Raw genomic sequence first — 19,679 nt, forward strand, 5'->3', positions numbered from 1 at the left:
CCTCCACCTGTTTTGTCTAAAGTGTCATTTATCCAGTAAAAATGTCCCAGCCCAAGCCATGGGGCTGCTGGCAGTGCTGTCACTGAGCCATTGCTCCCTGGATTTCCCTCAATGGACTGGTAGCACTTCTTGGCAGAACTGTGGCCCACACAGGAAATCTCTCAGCAATGGGAAGTCCAAGGAGCACAAACGAGAGTTCACATTTTACAAACTAGTTACTGGAAAATTAACATTTATTCTTCTTTTCCTCCTTGACTTTCCCCCCAGTTCCATTTTGTGTGTGTAACACTGGTGCTTTATTATAGTGATACCTGTTTGCAGGAGCCAGACTGTGGCAGGGGGTCCCTGTGGGGTCTTTCTAGTGCCTGTGTAATATTAAAGTGTCAGGCAGGCAGGCTGGGTATTACAAATAGGGTACTTCATCCATGAGAAGAGATTATTATCTTCCTTTCCCAAGTGTAAAAGACCTGTATAACTCACCAAGGTGCAAGTGATTTAGGCCTCCCGAGTCAAAATCCAATGAGTCCTGAAGGGGACCCTCTGATGTCGTTGTCTTGTTGCTGAACTTGAGATATTCCATTTGTTACACTGGAATATATTTTCTGAAGTCAACATTGGGTAAAATAATACGAGAGGCTGTTAGAGCAACAGCAAAACAGGATTTAGTGGCCCTCTGTGGTGGCCTTCTAAAAACCTTAATCACCCTTGGAAAAAGCAGAAAGCTGCTGTTACCATTTACTGGCCATTGGTGAGCAAACAGCATCAGTTACTGCTTGGAATTGTTTTAATAATTGAGGAAAAACGTGAGTTTCATGTTTTTTTCAATTCATTAACAATTATGTAGTCTAAGTTGCTCAAAGTTTTATGCATATTCCTAAAGTTTTATGCACATCTGTTCTTATTATTTGTATTTAGATAACTCTTAGAAGTAGAACTGTGTGCTTGACTTGGCATATTTGAGAGACTAAGGGTGACGGTTTTGACCAGTTTTGCTTTTATCCATATGTTTTATTGAGTTACAGCTGCAAAGAGAAAGCATGGATAGCAATGGCTTGTTTCACAGATAACGCAAAAAGGTGTCTTTATGCTTTCCAAAAACATGATTATATAATATTTGTATTATATAATATATATTAGATAATAATTGTAATGTCAAACGTCTGAAATTAAAATAAAATACCATAAAATTAAACTTTTTTACTGTGTTTCAGGGAAATGGTGACAAATTCTAACTGTAATTGTACCCTTCACAGGATGGCCAGCAGTCCCAGGAATAACGCTTCCCTCTCTGTTCAGAAAGCCACACACGTGGAAAATTCCCAAGGGAAGAAGTCCCAGCATACAGAAGAAGCAAACTTCTACATGAACTGCAGAGCAGCTTATCTGACTGTTCTGAAAAGCAGCTTGGAAAATATCAAATCCAGAGAACAGCTCAGCCTAGGTAATGATTTGATCCTTTTCCCTGTACCTGTTGTGTGGGATGGGGACAGTGGGTGGTGTACAAGCAGTTCAGCACTGAGAGTATCCCAGTGCATAGGCTCAGTAATAGTTTTAAGGAATTCACAGTAGTTTTGGATAAGGTTCAGATTTTAATGTCTTCAAAGACATTTTCCTGTTATAAAATATCACAGTGATTTTTCGAAGTTTATAGGAACTGCCGTTCCTCAAAGTCTTTAATTTTCCTCAAATCCTTAATCTTTGTTGCTGGGTGTTGGATGACTCATGGAAGTGGGAATATCAGACAGAGCTTTTTCTCTGTAAATCACCAGTGTGAGTGCTCTCAGTTCAGTTTAGGTTGGGCAATTGCCCTGGCACAGAAAATCACCGTAACTGGTATTCCATAGGAATTCTTACTCTGTATTTCCACTCCTACTGAGTTAAGATGCTTCCACAGAATGAAATAAAAAGTTTTCATTTTTTAATCCAGACTGTGTTTGTGTCAAAGTAGTTCCTGTCAGCAGTACAACAGGAAAGAAATCTCTCTGGCTGCTTCAGCTGCACTAAATAAAGCTGTTGGTAGAATCTGACTGTTCTTCTGTGTTACACTGGTTGGAGCTTCTTTCCCTACAGCAGTACATGAAATCCTACCCATCAGCAGGCACATTCTTACAGCATGTGACTTAGTGCTCTCCAGGCTTCCTCAGCTGTAATAAAAGTGCCTTTATAACATCCTAATGATAGTTTAGGATAATCTGGATTTTAAGATAGGGGTGGTGTGAACAAGTGTCATCTCTTTAATATATGCTTTGGCTTTCATCTGTCTATCCACGTGCCACCTGGCTCCACAGCAAGTGTTTGGGCATTTGGGTTTCAAGGTTAACTTTGAGAGGCAATTAGTTGCTCAGGCTCCCAGCCTTTTCAGAAATATTTAAGAACTTGTGTTAGAATTTGTAAGCATTGAGAATTATAGAATTGTATTGCATCTTAATTCTGGCATTTCTTAAATGTGCTAATGTTTAGACATCTCTTGCTACCTGATGTTTGGCTGATTTTCTAAACTGTAAAGTATTCAACTTAGAGATTGGCCCTGTGACATTTTATTGCTAGGAGTTTTGCTTATTCACAAATGGTAGCTTCACTTCCTGTGTGTTGTAATAATACTGAGGTTATTTAGCCGAATCAGTCCATAAAGAAATATAAATAAAAGGTGCAGGCTAATTGAATTTTCACAAATGCAGACTTGGGAGGCAGGTAGGGTATGGCAAGTGCTGATCTCCCTGGATATATGAAAACACAGAGTTGTACATTAGAAGGATAATCTGTTAAATATAAGTAAATACTGTGCTGTGCTGACATTCCAGGGAACTCTGCTATCCACAGCAACAACCACACAGAGTAACTGCCCTTCCTTGGCTGACCTTGACACTGCAATCTCCAAACAATTGCTTTGTGCCCAAGCGTGGCACAGATGAAGATAGAAACTGTGCTGTGTCCTCCTGGCGCTGCCTGCAGAGGTGACAGGGCAGGAATCTTTATTTAGTCCTTGGCATTCAGCTGCAGATTAGCAACAAAGGTGTCTGGGTTTGTTTGTTTGTTTGTTTTGATGGTGACACAGTTGCCCACCGAGCATTGTTAACGATGCCACCACCTCATTTCACAGATGGTCCTGGGCAGTTCTCAGCACAGGCCTGGTCAGTGCTCAACTGGCTCAAAATCAAATGTCAGCCCAGGTGGAGATGAAGGATCTCTTGTGCTTCCCTAAAAGACTTGATTAGATGGCAAGATATAGAGGCATCCTTCTGGATTCACACAGACTGTTCATTTGAGTTTAATTTCAATTTAACATCACACCTTCATCACACTGAGAACTGATGAAAGGATGTTTGCAGTGAAGACTTGGAAGAGGCAAACTAGACCCAGGAAATTAATGTTGAAGAATGCCCGGTGTGAGATCCCAGGCACTGGTTGCATGGGTGGGATTGGCTGTTGGCTTTAATGTGTATCTGTTGGTATCATTTTGCCTTTCATGTTGGGTAATTTGAATTGATAAGCTCGAATGTGTAGATGTGACCTAAAATATTGTTTAAGATGAATTCTACACTGGATCTCAGTTTTTGGCAAACTAAGTGGAAAGACAGATTTTAGTAGAAACAGGATCTAATAATGTGCAGGTTTACAAATAATGTGCTATTGATATTAAGGCACAGGATATAGGCTGAATTTTACACTTGTCACTTGGGAAGACTTGTCTTTGAATTTGTGGATATTTTGATTGAGACTATACCCAAGACTGTCCTTTAGACCCACTTTTCCCTTGGAGTGATTTGGCTTAAAAAAAAAGTCTGAACATGGAAAATGATTCAAGGATGTTTTGAGAAAACTCCTTTACTAACAGCTGGAATATATAGTTAATATTGTGTTATATTGTTCAGTACTTCAACAGGCTGGAAGAAATCCATCTCAGAAGACCATTAATAAATATTGGACTTCACAAACAACTGCACTGAATTTTGATGATTTTTGTGCTATTTTAAAACAAGAAAAGCCAGTTACAAAAACTGAGCTGCTCGAAGCATTTGGAAAAATAGACACAGATAAAACTGGATATATTTTACATGATGAACTCTATAAAATCCTTACAACAGTAAGTAGCAGTGGAAACTCAATTATCCATCTTTAACCATTAGTAGAGATTTTGGAAATGAGGTGGTAAAACTATGCTACAGTATAAGAATGATTGGTTTGGTTTTTTTATTGCAGAGAGGTGATAAAATGACTTGGGATGAAGTGAATGCAATTACTAAACAGGCTGATTTTAACTGCAGTGGCAAACTTGATTACAGCAAGGTATGGCAAACAGAGATACTTGTTTTTGTGGTACTGACTTGGTGTTATTGACTCGATCAAGCACAATATTACCACCTCCATGTGTCTAGTGATGATCTTACCCAGGATCCCCAATTGCCTGTGGCTAAATTGTGAACTGGATAAACAGCTCACAAAGATTCGTGCATAAGTATAGTTTCATAGGAGGAAAACTAATATGATTTTTAACAAAGGATTCTGTCTTCAAATTTCTAGAAGGAAATATAAATCATCTGTTGGGTTGAAAGTCAAACTTAATTTTTATTCAATATTTGGACCTCCTTTTGAATGGCTCCACTTTACTGTGTTACTTGAGTGGTTGTTCTAATTCAGGAAAATTCAAATTGTGCTTGAAATGCATCACATCTACTGACCTGTCCTTTCCTTATTGATGTTAATTTTACTCCTTAAAACCATGAGAAAGAATGTTTCACTTACCAGATTCCCTTTCTTTCCTTGCAGTTTTGTGAGTTGTACCTGACCACCAGGGAGCAGAGCTGCAGGACTGCCCGGGAGAGGCTGGAAGTTGACAGAAGGCTGAGGCAGCAGCAGTTTGGGAATCAGGCTGAAACTTCCTCTGAAGGGATCCCACTGCCAGTGCCAAAACCATCGCCCAGAACCTCCAAGAAAACTGATCCCAGACTACCAAAAGGTGTTTGTATTTCACATTGGGAGTTTTCTTCTGTTGGAGGTGAAGCTCTGGGTCAATGAGCAGTTGAGTTTTTGTTGAATTTTTCTCAGATTAGTGAGGATGTTTTTGATTAGTGTAATTTCTACAGTGGCAATCACATAAATATCTCAGCAGAATATGTTCTCAAATTGCTAAGAATAAGCTCTCAGATTCCTGAGGGTGAATTCTGTTGGCTGTCATGTGACACAGCCCAGAGGGAAGAGAGAAAATGAATGCTCAGATGTTGCAACATAGACAAGTTATTTATTTCCTTCTCGGATCAGAGATGAAACCTTAAACATTTATCAATAAAATGTGTGTTTGTTTCAATTATCGAGGCCGCTCTTCCAGCACCATCAGTAGGGGGGTTTAATGTTCTTCCTGGAGTTACAGAGATACTTTAAAACCTTCCCAAACTGGAAGAAGACCACAGACTGCAGAGGTGCAATGTATGGAATATTGCATGGAATTTGTGCTGGTTGCAGTTGCTTCAGTTCTGGGCAAAAAACCATTCTGACAAACCGGCGATGAAGGGACCCGGTTTGTCCGTGTGCTTGCAAACACAAGGTTTATGATAAATAGCACTAGGAGGGGGTTGAAATAATGTAATTGTAACTAAGTATCTGTGTTTGTAGGTGACAGCAGAGCTCCTTCAAGGCCCTCATCAGCCCAAAGTGGCAAAGCTTCCACTTGTCCCGCTGTCAGTGTGGGTTCCAGCAGCAACAGGAGCACAAAGCTAATTGAGCCCGACACAGTGAAGGTATCACACTGAAATTATGCTGTTTTCCTCTAGGCACACATGTTATTGCATTTTAAATAAGCTAAAAATCAGAGAAAAATGGCTTATGTTTTATTAATAGTTTGTCAAGGGCAGCTATAAACTACTGAGAGTTTGATATGTGTTATTATTAACATTTTTATATACTGTTGGTTTTGCTGACATCTAGTTATTGAAAATAATTTTTCAGGTGTGAAGGTTTAATAGAACCAAGTGTGTTTTTTTATAAATGAAACCACTGTTGGAGAAAACGTTTTAATGACTTCTTGAGAAATTTAAAGTTTAATAATTTATTAGGTTGGTGAGAACTTTAAATGCTTAAGTAGTCTGAAAGATTGTGTATCATAAACCTTTACATGAAAGGTAATTGGAAATAAATAACAGATCTGGGAGCATGTTCAGTTTGTTGGGCATTACTTTCTAAATATATGCTATAGCCTGAAAATATTGATTTTTAGTTAAACTAATATGTTCTATCAGTATTTTCTTTTGAATAAATCACTCATTCAATATAAATTCCTGGGGGAGAGAGACAACAAAGTCACTTTGCTAAGTCAATATTTGTAGAGTGTTAATATTGATCTTTTTCCTTTGTTTTCCCTTTCCTGACTGAACCTTTACTAGTTTTCTTTCACCAGAAAATAATAGCTGCAGAAATATAAAGCATTAACTGGAAACTGCTCAGATACATTAAAAATGTGCACCTTGAGACTCCTGTATAAAAGGGAAAAAATGGTTATGACCACATAGTGTAACTGCTGCTGGAAAACTGAACTGATTGTTCTCAGGAGCTACATTTTTGTTTCAAATAACAACTCTGGATTTGTTATTGAACTCTGAAGTCCTTTATATCTTCCACATTGCAATACAGCGACATTTGTTCTATATGAAAATTTAAAAACATCATCTCAGAGGAATTTTTTGCAGTCTGTTTTGGTATCTGGACCTCCATGCAATTTAACCTGCAATTTCACCTTGTTCAAACCTGATATGTGGTGTACAAAAGCAGCACACACTTAGCTGAGATTGGATTCTTCTTTCTTTGCCCAAGCCAGTAAGAACTGACTGAAAAAACCAAAGCAGCTGCAGATATCAATTAGTATTGATTAGCATCATACAAACCCTGAAATCAGTCAATAAACATGAAAAGGTAGAACTAGAACTGTTAATTTTTATAAACTCTATTTTGCACAATGCAAACTCTGTCAGAATCAGTGAATAAATACCCAGGGATTCATTTGTGGTGTGGATCAGAATGTAGCACCCAAAAATTCTTCTTAGTCATCTTCTATTCAGAAATATGTATTTATTTTTCTCTGCTGTTCACTTGTGGTTTTGGGGCAGTAAGAAAATATTGCCATGAGGAAGTTGGACCAAAGCCAGTGTAAAATTTCTGATAGAGGAGAACATTGGAAGTCAAAATACGGTAAATGTCTGAATTAAAAAAACATGGAATGTGTTCCTAGTGCATTCTTCCATGTGTTTTCTTTTTCTCAGTGGAGTTTTGGGATGTGTTCAAAGCCATATCAGTAAATTTTGGGAGAAAAAACCCAGCCAGTTACAGATGTGCATAAACATCATGTTGTCCTGTTGGGCTTCAACTGCAGCTGAATCCCAATTCATGAAAAGGCTGATGGAGATGTTAAATTTCTGCAGAGTGTTCTTGCTGTTGGTTTTAGTCAAGATTGAAAGACCTCAGGAAAAAAAGAAAGTGGATCATGTCCTAAAAATGGAGCTCTTTGCTTTAATCACAGGAGCAATTCTTGTCACAAACACTTTTTTATTTGGAATTCTCCACTGGTGTGTGGACATTTTCAGTAGTAACTTCAATTGCAGTAGCAGTGACCAGCAGCAGGTGGTGCCTAAATTTCTGTACAATCAACATTTCTAACACAAACATTTCCCACTTTGGCTGTTATTTGACAACTTCTGCTATGCTTTGAAGTGACATAGTAAAATCAAACCAGAAAATCATCTTTTATCTTCCCAAATTTGCCTATTTGTTATTTGACATGGATAATTTAGGGCACTTAGCACCACCTTATGCTCTCTGCAAGAATAACAGTTCAGGATTTGATTTCCTAAAGCTTTGATCAACTTTTTGTCCAGCAGTTCTGTCAGGTATTAAACTGGGAGACTAAATGAGCAAACACCCACTTATCTCAGCTGTGTCATGTTTTAAGGATGAAATAATTGTTGCCTTTAGATTAACATCTTGGAGGAACATAACAATAAATAACTGAGATTAAGATAGTTTCCAGCTATGTAAAATGAATGTTTGAATGACAAGTGTTTAGAATAGAGGAGCTCATGCTGTTCCCACAATAGTCAGGGGCAAAACTTAAGGGTCTTAGATCCATGAGTCCCTGAACACCCATTAATCCAAACCAGGGAAGGCAAATCAAGGATGTCTCACATTCCTCAAGGCATACAGTGTGTCTGTATTTATTTTATATCTTTTTTTTTTTTTTTTTTGCCAAAGAAGTATCATTCTAACGATATTTGAAATTGAAAATTGGGAGCTGCTGTTCAGAAAAATTAAATAATTGAAGCACAGGGCTGTTTCAGCAAAATCATGGTATCCCTAGAAACATTATTATTATTCACAAACACAGCACTTTTCAGTTTGCCTTTCCAACAGCTTTGACAGAAGTCAAGAAAATTCACATTATTTGACCAATACTTGTGTTTGTGATTTGTCTGAGCAAATATTCCCTCCTTGCTCAGCTAGTCAGTTGTGTTCCTTGCTTGGTTGGCCTGTGGGATGTAGCAAAATTCCAGCCTTTTGGTGGTAAATCACACAGTTCAGAGAATTTCATTAATTCACTGGCATTTCAAATTTGATTTTATCTGTTTGAGCATTGGGGGAAATCTGTTTTTGAGGCTTTTCCACAAGTGAAGCAATAAAAATTGACTACAAAAAGGACTATTTGAGATAATTCTTGTTTTTAAAATAGGGTATCAGTTCTGTATCTTGTGTGTTTTGTGCAGGATTTATTAAATAATAAAATCAATATTTCAGAGAAGGTGCTTTTATCTTGATCAGAGATAAAATCTGATACTCGCTTGGTTCCCAGGAATGGCAATGTGCACAATCCAAAGGCTGCTTCTACTTGGAAGAAGATGGTGAAATCATCAGTCACAAGTACAGGGTGCACTTCCCTCAGAGGTCCTCAGTTTGTGTCACCATCAAGCCTTTAAATGTTCCCCAGGTAGAAGGTGAGTGTATTTTTATGTCATTTTCCTCTTCAAAAGAGTGAAACCCACCATTAGATCCACCTGGGATCAGTCAGTGCTTTCCAAACACTTTGTGGTTTACTAATGGGCTTTGTCTTGTTGCTGCATTGGAATTATTTTCTCTCCAAGTAGATTATTTCTTTTCTAATCCTGTAAAACAGGAGCCATGAGATTCCAAAGTTGGTTTAGACTCATCTGTTGTGCTACAGGTTGGTGATTGATTCTGACTGAAGTTGGTAATAAAAACTTCACTGCAAATAACTGATGGAAAATAGTTGTTTTCCACTTACTGCCTGGCTGAAATGGGAAGCTGATCAACAGACTTCAGTGAGAAAAAGGGATCTGAATCTGACAGATTGGAGTAATTTAACAGATTTGAGGATGTCTCAGTGCTCTGCTCAGAACTTTGGGGTTTTTTATGGCACCCTTTGTACCTGTACTTTAGACAGTTCTGCTGCAGGATTGTCCAGACATTGTCTGTAACCAAAAAACCCCTCATCTTTTGTATAAAAAATTCTACTTTCGCCCAATATTATTGTCCTGTGTATAGAAATATCTCTGTGTTTTCTTGTGGAGAGGAAGGCACAATGCTGCTGTGTAAGGAAAGGATCCATGTTAGCAGAGCAATGACCTTTTTAGGAGAAAAATGTCTTCACATTTTGAACAAATTTGTGTGGTGTGTAACCACTCTTTGGTATTCTTGACTCTTAATGATAGAGCTATTCTATCAATACTTCCTAATGATAGAACTATTAATAGGAATAATTATCTGTAAGACAATCACAAGGCTTGGAACAATTTCTCTGATTGGCCTAAATAGGAAGGAAATCCCAATATCATATAATGAATTCTTAATTTCCATTTTACACCAACAGGGATCAATATTATAAATACCATGAATATATCTATTTTGAGGTCCAAGGAAAACCAGTTTTGTGCCATCATTAAGCATTTATGTGTGGGATGTTTTTCTTTTTAGGAAGATCTTGTCACTGGTTGTCAGTGGATACAGCTTTATTTATTCTGAAGGAGAACGAAACCCAAGAGAGTCTACAGCTTGTGAGCTTTACTGAAGTACAAAACAAAGAGGTCAGATATTGTTGTGTTCCAGTTCTGATTGTTTGTTATTTAGTGTGTATGTTAATATTATATGGGTGAGTCCCATGTGATTGGAAGGAATTCAAGCTGTGCTAGTCAGATTAGAGAGAGGCAGCACATTTTCCATGCATGTTCCCTTTCAAAACTGACAGCACTTGTGCAAAGTAAGATGTAACAGAACCTCAATTCCACATGTATGGAAGTTTAATGGAATTCTTGTGAGAACCACCTTATTGTGTGATATGTTGGCAAGTATTGCTGAGTTGCTGGTTACATTTCCAGATACTCTCAGAAACTCACTTTATTCCTGCGCCTTCAAACCCAAAATTTCAAAGGCAAAATGTGTTAAAATTTCCTCCATTTTTCTTTCTCCTTCCACATATAATTTTGAACTTCACAGAGCACAGGATATTCTTATCCTCTGACAGAAATAAGGGAGGAGAAATGGCAGCATTAACTTAGTTCTCCCTTCTCCCCTCATCTCTGGTCCTGTATATTTTCTTTAAATTTTATTGTAAGAGATTCACTAAGTGTTTTTATCTTTAAAATGGCATCTCTAAGGAAAGCACCCAGCATTACCAGTGTTTTCAAGTGATTAATCACTTTTGTATGGATATTACTGGTAATAAAGAAAGGCATCATTTGAGAAGTGAGTGACAAACTTGCCTGTGTTCCTCCAAGAGCAGATGTTTGGCTGGAAAGGGGAGCTTGGATCTGGGAATTACTGGCTGCTCCCCTTCACAACAGGCTGCAGGCTGAGGAAGGAGAAAACACAAGTTACAGGAGAAGCAAAATTGGTGTATAGGGATGAAGATGGAGAGCTGACCTTCACCAAAGACTTCAGGTGAGTCATATTCCCAAACAGGAATTCCCAAACTTTGTAAGAGGATGTGCTCCAGCTAAAATGCAGCTTTTTGAAAGCTGTATCTTCCTAAAGTACTCTTTATACAGGATATTTTCAAATGGACTGAACAGTTCCTGACAATATTATGAGCCAGTAAAGCAAACAGAAGCCTTTGGCAGTAGTTTTGCCTTTTTTAATCTTTCAGAGCTGCTTTACTGGATATATTTGAAACAATAGATTTGGATGGGAATGGCCTCCTGAGTCTGGAGGAATACAACTTCTTTGAACTGAGAACTAGTGGAGAGAAGTGTGATGAGGAAGCATGGGCTGTGTGTAAAGGTAAGTTCATTGCTGTACTTAATTAAACTAATTAGGGCCATCAATCTACTTCCGAGTTGTACCTGTATAGTATAGAAGAACTGAGTATTTTGTAGCCTATTCCAAGACACATGTGGATGTTGTTCTCTTCTCCTTTTGTTTTCTTTTTTTTCCTTTTCCAGTCTCCTGTCCTTTGTTTTGCTTCATTCTGGTGTGTGTGCCACTGACCTTCTGCTGAGAAAGTTCTTCCCATTCCTAATTGTTTTGTAGCTGCCAAAACCTCCAGGTTTTCTAATCCTGGATCCTGTGCTGAATAAAACTGTAACAGGTATTTGTTTAATCCCTGTCCTTTGTGCAGATTAGGCTGGGGCTGCTTTCCTATCTCACAAAGGGTTGAGAGGTTCATTTCAGTAGTGTCTGTGGTGCTATAAAATGGCATCCAGAGTTGCTGTGGGTTGCCAGTGTCTCACTGTGTATCAGCCCACGTCATGTTTGACATAATTCCTTTGCAGGCTGTGACATGCTGGCTGAGATACTTTAGATATGGCAAATCCTTCTAATCATTTCTCCCCCAAACACTCCAGGGTATTGGATTTTTTCCTAATTGATGGAAAACTCATATAAAATCCTTTTCTCTAACTTTCTCCTCTGTTTCATCCCTGTACTTTTCCACACTTGGAGTCTGTCAGGTGATGCCTCTGCACTTATCTCCACACAAGTAGGAGGGGTAAATATGTGTCAATAAATAAGGGAGGAAAGAGGAGAATCTGGTGAATGTTTTACCAGGTCATTAATCAGTTGAAAGGGTTCAGACAAATATCATAAATCTTGATACCAAAGTTCAAGCCGTTTATTACAGCAGCTGTACCCTTGGATAGATTTATTAAATCGGTAATCCCTTTTTAATAATATATAGTAAAGATTTAGCATTGTTATGAAGATAAGAAAACCATTTTTAAAACTCTCTGACACAAGGACATTTCCATTATGTGTTTGCTGACATTAGAGTGATATCTATGATATTCTCTCTAGAGAGGGGTGTTAGGATTACTGGAATTTTATTGCTTTTTAGGAACTAAGTAAATCATTTCTATATCAAGGACCTCAATCACTAAGGGTGCTGGTTCCAGCTGACTTTCATTTCCCGTTCCTGAAATACCCCTTTCTGCAAAACTCAACCACAAAGTTTTAGCATAAAGAAAAAAATCAATATGAACTGTTTGTGTTTTGAAATCTCACCCTCTTTCGGGTTATCCAAGGGACCAGCTGTTTCTAGGCATTATCCAAAATCCACAGGGAAGCTCTGCAAAGAGCACATGCCTGGTCAAGGACAGTCCTTCCCAAATAATATTGGAGAACCTGAGGTTGCAAAATGGCTCCATCTTTTAAACTTGGGCTTTGGAAGGATAAATGGTGTTTGCAGAGAGGACAGTCTTTTGAGGGCTACTTTCTATTTCCTTTAAACAGAGAATTTTGAGATGAAGAAGAATGAACTGACGAGACAAGGATTCCTGGATTTGAATCTCATGGAAGCCATGGACCGGGAAGGGGATCCCAGTGACCTCTGGGTCACTCTGTTGTCCCTGGGCTACAACAAGGCCTTAGAAATGACAGAGGTATGAGGGACACAAAGCAAAACCAACTGCTCATGTTTAACTGCAGCACTGTTCGTGTCTGCCGTGAACTGATTCCAGCAGCTCAGGGACCCACTCCAAACACGGTGAATTCAGGATTTACACTGTCACATCCATTACCCTGTTTCCTAGGATAGCACTTGGATTGCTGAAAGAGGAAGTTTTCTTTTTGCTTTAGAGAAAGACAGGATTTTGTGGGTTGTAGAGGAAGAAATTTTGGATTATACCCATTGAAAGAGTTCATTGCCCTTGCTGGGGAGATGTGATAAGACAGTGATGGTAAACTGTGACCTCTCAGCAAACTTAGAAAATGCAGCACTTGCTCTCCTTGAAAAAGCCACTTTCCTGGCCCAAACCACAACAAAAATGCATCATTTTTTTCCACATGATTCAGAATTCCTAATTTTCAGACATGACTATTTCTGTTATTGTTGCCTTTCACAACAGTGTCTGAATGTGTTCAACATAAAATTTTAATGAAGAGGCTTTGGGTGACACACTGTTTACTTACAGGCCCAGGGATTTTTTTCTGACGTGTATATACACTTAGATATTTTATTTTATTATTTTATTTCATTTTTTAAATTTATTTTTACAGAAATAATTTTGGTGTTAATAGTTCTCACTCAAGAAAGAGGATCTTTTTAATGAAGAGGAAAAAATTTATGAAAACTTAAAAGAAACCCCATTAAATATACAGATAATTAAATATTTAAGTTTCGTTCCCAAGAAAAGACTTCTAGGATCATAGTCTGATAATGTCCTTTAACTTTATTAAAGTAAAACAGGTTAGTGTAGTCACTGTATAAAATATCTGTGTGAAACAAATATATGCAGACCCCAGAATAGTCAGTGTGAGAGATACCAGCTCTCAGTGAAAATCTTGGCATCTTGGTGAGTGATTTCACGATGAGCAGTTTCTCCTTTTCCTCCAAGTTGTGGTTGGCAGAGCCCCTGCAAAGCTGTTTTTCTGCATTTCAGCCGCGAGAGGGAGCGATCCTCCAAGAAAGAGGATTTTGGGGAGGTTTTTATCCAGCTGGGAATTTCAGGCAGGTGTTTTGTGCCTTACAGCAGCTGTGGTTTATGGCTCCAGCCTTTGCTTTCCAAAGGACAACATTAATCTAAATATCTCCATCTGTTAACTTGTGTCTATCACTTAACACTTGAATTCCTTGATTTCAAACAATTCAAGAGTGGTGTTTTGGGAGCATTGAGCCTCTAACAAGTTAAAGGCAGAACTTGAGAAATCCTGGTGGATTCCAGCAGGCATTTGAAAGGAACTGAGGTGCTGTTACTGTATCTGAAAAAATGCAAACTCCTGGTTGTTACACCAGGAGTAACATGGCTTGATGCAACAGGGCAGGTGTGTTAAATCTGTGGGAAGTGGCACAAATAGCAACAGTGTGACAGGGGAAGGAGTCAGGGTTATTTCAGACACTGGAGTACATTTGTACTTCATCCTAATTCCCGTGCATTTTGCTGTCCGAGGAAGGGTTTCCTGTGTTGGAGCTGAACGCACCAAACTAGATATTGAGTGTACTGTGGCTGGCATGAAAAATGTCATTTGTCCTCTAAAATATTGCCATGGCTCTCAGGTTTGGCATATTTGATATTCAGGGACATATGTGTCTTTGGGTAATTCTACTTCAGAGCAGATATAAAAATACTGAGGAGCTGTGGATGGAAATCTGAGGGGAAAAACTACAGCTCAGGTGATGATAAACCCCATATTTTCCATTGCAGGCCTGTCCCTTTGTCATTGACGTCTATGCAGAGAGATGCAAACCCCGAATCAAAGCCATGTATCTGGAGGCAGGGGGCTCCCAGCTCAGCAGGGCTGTTTGCAAGGCTGTGGTGAATAAAGGAGAGCCCAAAGTACTGGATGGCTCTGAGAACATCGTGGTCCACACCTACAAATCAGGCAGGAGAATCACTTCTGTTATTGAAAATAAGGTATGGCATGAGACCTCTGTGGGGTACTTTGTGGGAATTTCTATTATTACAGTTCTTCCTCCCTCCTGTTTGTCATATTTGAGAATTAAGTTTTCTGATATCACATTTTTGTATCTATTTCATAAAAAAAACACCCCAGTGCCTGATGTGCTCCTTTTGACATATGGCTCGGACTTCTAAACATCAGTGTCAGAAGGGACAGTTTGTTATAATGAGGCAACCAGTTCTAAATATCATATAGAATCTGAATATTTTTGTGTTCACATTCCAATTTTTCAGTATTTTGATAATAATTGGATACACAATATCATCATAATATGAGAAAACAAACACTAAGAACAGGAAATAAAATTACAGAAAGGTCAAAGAATACAGCATTTACACTATTTAGCATTTTCAGTGTCCACAAGAAAGTCAAAGAGCAGCGATTTGCATTGATTGTGTTATGGATGAATTATTAACTGGTTAGTCTGACAGGATTATTACTAATCCAAGCTAAGAATTGTAAATGCAAGCAGAAGTGGTTGGTGAGAAGCAGAGATTTTAAACCTTTCTGCATAGAACATAATGAATCTGCTGTTCCTTCTCAGTCTCATTTGTACCAGGAACTGTGAGTAAATAAACACAGCTCAGTAAGATGCTGAACTTAAGATGCTTTAAATCTGAAAAGATCACAGCAAGAAGTATATTTTTAAAAGGAGAGACATGCAAAAGGGAATGGCTTAGAGGACTAATATTAGGCTCCTTGAACTCTGGGTTTAGATGTGCCCTTTAGGGTGGATGTTCCAGAGTTATTTATATGTTTGGGAATATGTCAGAGAAGGAGGTGAGGTCTGCACTCAGACAGCTGGATGCTCTCTGGTATTTCAGTGAGTCTTCAATTTCTGACTGTAGATCTGGGCTCTGTTGGTGCAAAGGTACATTTGAAACTGTTACTCTTCAAAAAGTATCCTTAAAGCATTTCTGTCCTGTAAAATAGCAAAGTCAGAGGAGGCCAGAGGGATGTGTAGTCCTTACAGGAAGGATAGACAGTTACCCAGAAAACTAATGGGTTCCCTCATGTTTTTTCACTTACAGTCTGAAAACAAAGTGATTATTCATGTCAACAATGAGCAGAGTAAGAACTGCCTAAATAACAGGGGACTTACAGTTTTTGCTGTAGAAGTGGCACCAAAATCCATGATGGTAAGGGGGTTTTTTTAATTTTTATTGCTCAGCCAACTTAAAATCTAAGCAATAAGAAAATCATATGGCATCTTTATAGCTTCCTTTTGTAGATCTTTTATCATGAGAATGAGCATGTGGAGAGTGGCATCTTCATGACCAGTACAGATCAGATGTAGTTCTTGATGTTTTGTTATAAAAGTCCATAACAGTTTGGTTTTTCATACTTGGGCCTATCTCAGTTTTCCATCCAATACATTTACTAATCCATATCATTTACTAATAGTTTTAATAATCCTTTTCTAAGGCTGTATTTTCTTTTTATTTTTCACTTTAGCAAATTTTAATCAGATACATTGATACCTGTGAGGGACAGACCAAGCATGCACTAACCAGAAAGAGCAATAAATGCATCGCAGTCCTTCTGCACAGTGTGATTTGCAGACAGCTGCTTCTGTTAAACTTGGCTTAAGGATGTTTAGCCACGAGGCATTTTGATCTCCTGATCCTTGTTGCAGAGCTGGGCAGGCTGTAGTGAAAATTCTAAATGAGAGTTCTAAGGGATAGAACGTGAAAATGCATTACAAACGCAGATGATGTTTTTCTTCATTTATTTATGAATAAAATCCTGGTTTTATTATTCTAAAAGTACAGTCCCTTTGTTTAAAAGAAGAGGCTCCCAAGCTATTTTATATTTCCCAGCTTTCCCGTGTGGATTCAAACCCATTGTAAACAGCACAGTCCCGTGACACAGGCAGGGCTGGGGCCTATTCTAATACTGCTGCTGACACTTTAGATATCCACAGGTTGGTCCTGTAAGGTGTTTTTTAATTGTAATTTCGGCTTCATTCAGTACTGGGTTCAGTGCCCCTGTCAATGTTTTGCTGTCGTGTAATTAAATTCCATGGTGATTTTTGCCTATCAGCCATCAATATGGATGAGGAATGTTCATCCTTTAGTGGTGCAAGTACTGAAACAGTTCATTTTGCTTACACAGCACGTGAGGTGACAGTTCTCCAAACCCAGCTGTTTCACCTCTGTTCTCTCTCTCCTGTCCAGGTCTGTCAGCACGTGGTGCCCCTGAACGAGCAGGAGGAGTGGATTTATAACTGTGTGCACTCCCTTGTACGTTAAACCTTCTGGTTACAGAGTTGGGAACGTTCACACCAAACCAGGAGTGGGTTTTTGGCAGCTTCCAGACAATTTATAATCTTGTCCTTCTCAAAAAGCTGCCATACATTTGGGCTTTGCAGAGTTTGATTTGTTAAAGCCAATGAATCACATATTTCTGGTATCACTTATTTCTGCTAAAGGCTGTGAAGAAACACGTACAGTGATAGATTAGGATGGAATAAGTGTAAGTATGTAAAATCCTTTGACAGAATAAATTATTGGTATGAAAACACTGAGGCACAATAAAAATTAGTGCTGTTCAGTAGAAATACAACTGACAGCTGTAATATAATAGTGTTTTATAAAGGCTGGTTTCCCTAAATATGCTCTAGTTTTCTATAACATGTACTGTAGTTCCATCACAGGCTGGAACTGCTTCAGTGAGGACTTACTTTGGTGAATGAGTCTGGTGGGTTCCTAATTAAACACTGATGTGGTTTTGGTGTGAGAAGGATAAAGGGATGAGGCTCAAGATTTTATTTTGCCTCTTTCCCCTTTTTTCCCCTCATTGATAATACTCATCTTTCTTACATCATTTCTGTAATGACTGCCTAATTTTATACTCTTTTATGTAAAATAAAGTCTGCCTTTTTGCATGTAGTAAAGAAATATTATCATTCGAGGAAAGGGAATGTTTGTCTTGGGCTCTTGACTGTTAACAACAATTAATTATTTCCAGGGTAGCTGAAATAAGGAGACTGAAGTGCACCAAGTTTAGGCTGCAACAGCAAAGAAAACCAGCTTTGAGGTACTAAAAATATTCATCTTACTTTTCTGGTTCCTCTAAATGTCTGTTAATGTGGGGGGGAAAAAAAGATGACCCTGCCCACTGGATGCTTAAAAAGTGTCTGAGTTTAAAATAGCCACTAAATGTACGTGACCTCATGTGTAAGGGCGGCGAGGAGTGTTGCAAAGCTATTTTTATCTGCCATAACTCCTGCACTCTGCTGTTCCTCTGCTGTAATCTTACACTGGGCAAGTAAATGTCAGTGCCAAAAGGAGAGCTGGGCTCTGATTTACACACTTGGTGCTAGGGCAGGTTTCCTGATAATCCTTTAGTTTTCCATTTTTTCCCCATAGCGAGTACAGTAGATGTGGTTTTCATTTTCAGAACTGTCTAAAAGAAGTAGAAGCCACACAAATATTTGGTGATTTCTAGCTCTGCCTGAGCTCTTGAAATGCTGCCTCAGGCAAAGTGTGGGTAAATCAGAAGTTCCCAGCTACGTGTCTAAGGGGGAGTTAGGAAATAATGATACATTCTCTGTAGAACAGACACTAGAAAGTGAGCAGCCCATTATTTGCATTTCTCTTGTTTGTCAAATCAGTCTTTTTAGATGTGGTAGGAATTCATATGCAACTCTCTCTGCATTTTAGGAAAGGAATGGTTAAGGCTGAAGGAAGAGCTTAGTGGAGAAATCACTGCACAGGAAAGACTTGGTTTTGCTGCAGGTAAAAAACATGGCAGAGCAACAGGGGAACTTCATTTATGTTCTGATCCTCTTGCTGCTAGGAAGGGTTTAATTACCCAGATTTTAAAGGGGGAACATGAGCAAGCTCTCCATGGCAGGCTCTGCCTTTCCTGCCCTGGAGGAGATGAGAACAGAGATCTCAGAATCTGCAGATTATTTTCCAGTTTGCTTCAAGTCCAGGTGCCACCAAGACAGAAAAACATTCCAGCTTCTCTTTTCAAGGCTGAACATAGGTACTAGCTTATTTTCTTCTAGGGGAGACATTTGAGAGAAAAAGTGTCTGTAACACCTGTAATTTTAATTTCTGGAATTACCTTACTTTTGAGAACTGGTGCTGTAATAACAAAGTTCAGCTTCTTTGTGGGTTTGCTAGCACTGACCTTCCCTGACCAACCTTCTGGGGGTATTTGGTTGCGTGGGGTGGTCACTTAAGACCAGGGCCTGCCTGTTGGGCCGGTGGTGACATCCTGCTGGTAGCTGTAGGGACATGGAGGGTCTGGAGTACCAGGAGCAGCTGGGGGGGCTCAGGCTGGAGAAAAGGAGGCTCAGGGGGGACCTTCTCACTCTCTGCAACTCCCTGACAGGAGGGTGGAGCCAGGTGAGGGTCGGGCTCTGCTCTAAGGGAACAAGGGACAGGACAAGAGGAAATGATCTCAAGTTGTGCTGGGGGGGGTTTAGGTGAGACATCAGGAAGAATTTCTTCATGGAAAGGGTGATCAGGCTTTGGAAGGGGCTGCCTGGGGCCGTGGTGGAATGCCCATCCCTGGAGGGATTTAAAAACCCTGTGGATGTGGCACTTGGGGACGTGGGTTAGTGGTGGCCTTGGCAGTGCTGGGGGAACAGTTGAACTCCATCACCTTAGAGATCTTTTCCAACCTAAACCATTCCACGATTCATGACACCTGGCCCAAGCAGAGCACCCACCCACGGAGGTGCTCAGTGCTGTGGCAGGACAGGGATGCTCAGTGCTCCTCTCTGCACACCCAGAGCTCGGCAGCGCGGCATCTGCACCCTCTGGGAGCAGGGCAGGACACAG

General features: G+C 39.3%; 1 protein-coding gene across 3 annotated transcripts in view; it reads left to right on the forward strand.

Annotated features, from left to right (window-relative positions):
• EFCAB7 (EF-hand calcium binding domain 7) overlaps positions 1-19,241 on the forward strand; it is a 20,525-nt gene extending 1,284 nt beyond the window's left edge. Inside the window, exons 3-17 of one of the 3 annotated variants that reach the window (XM_032696966.1) lie at positions 1,254-1,441; positions 3,873-4,084; positions 4,201-4,287; positions 4,768-4,957; positions 5,611-5,735; positions 8,831-8,972; positions 9,970-10,079; positions 10,775-10,932; positions 11,138-11,271; positions 12,718-12,866; positions 14,628-14,837; positions 15,915-16,022; positions 17,061-17,126; positions 17,854-17,922; positions 18,549-19,241. In XM_032696966.1, the coding sequence (XP_032552857.1) occupies positions 1,255-1,441; positions 3,873-4,084; positions 4,201-4,287; positions 4,768-4,957; positions 5,611-5,735; positions 8,831-8,972; positions 9,970-10,079; positions 10,775-10,932; positions 11,138-11,271; positions 12,718-12,866; positions 14,628-14,837; positions 15,915-16,022; positions 17,061-17,126; positions 17,854-17,862 (1,887 nt within the window). In that variant the 5' untranslated portion in view covers position 1,254 and the 3' untranslated portion in view covers positions 17,863-17,922; positions 18,549-19,241. Of the gene's footprint in view, positions 1-1,253; positions 1,442-3,872; positions 4,085-4,200; positions 4,288-4,767; positions 4,958-5,610; positions 5,736-8,830; positions 8,973-9,969; positions 10,080-10,774; positions 10,933-11,137; positions 11,272-12,717; positions 12,867-14,627; positions 14,838-15,914; positions 16,023-16,101; positions 17,017-17,060; positions 17,794-17,853; positions 17,923-18,548 lie in introns of those variants that run through there. The other 2 variants (XM_032696967.1, XM_032696965.1) reach the window with 2 other exon arrangements.
• The last annotated feature ends 438 nt before the right edge of the window (positions 19,242-19,679 follow it).

Source organism: Chiroxiphia lanceolata, chromosome 9 (assembly GCF_009829145.1).
Source record: "Chiroxiphia lanceolata isolate bChiLan1 chromosome 9, bChiLan1.pri, whole genome shotgun sequence".
Lineage (NCBI taxonomy): Eukaryota > Metazoa > Chordata > Aves > Passeriformes > Pipridae > Chiroxiphia > Chiroxiphia lanceolata.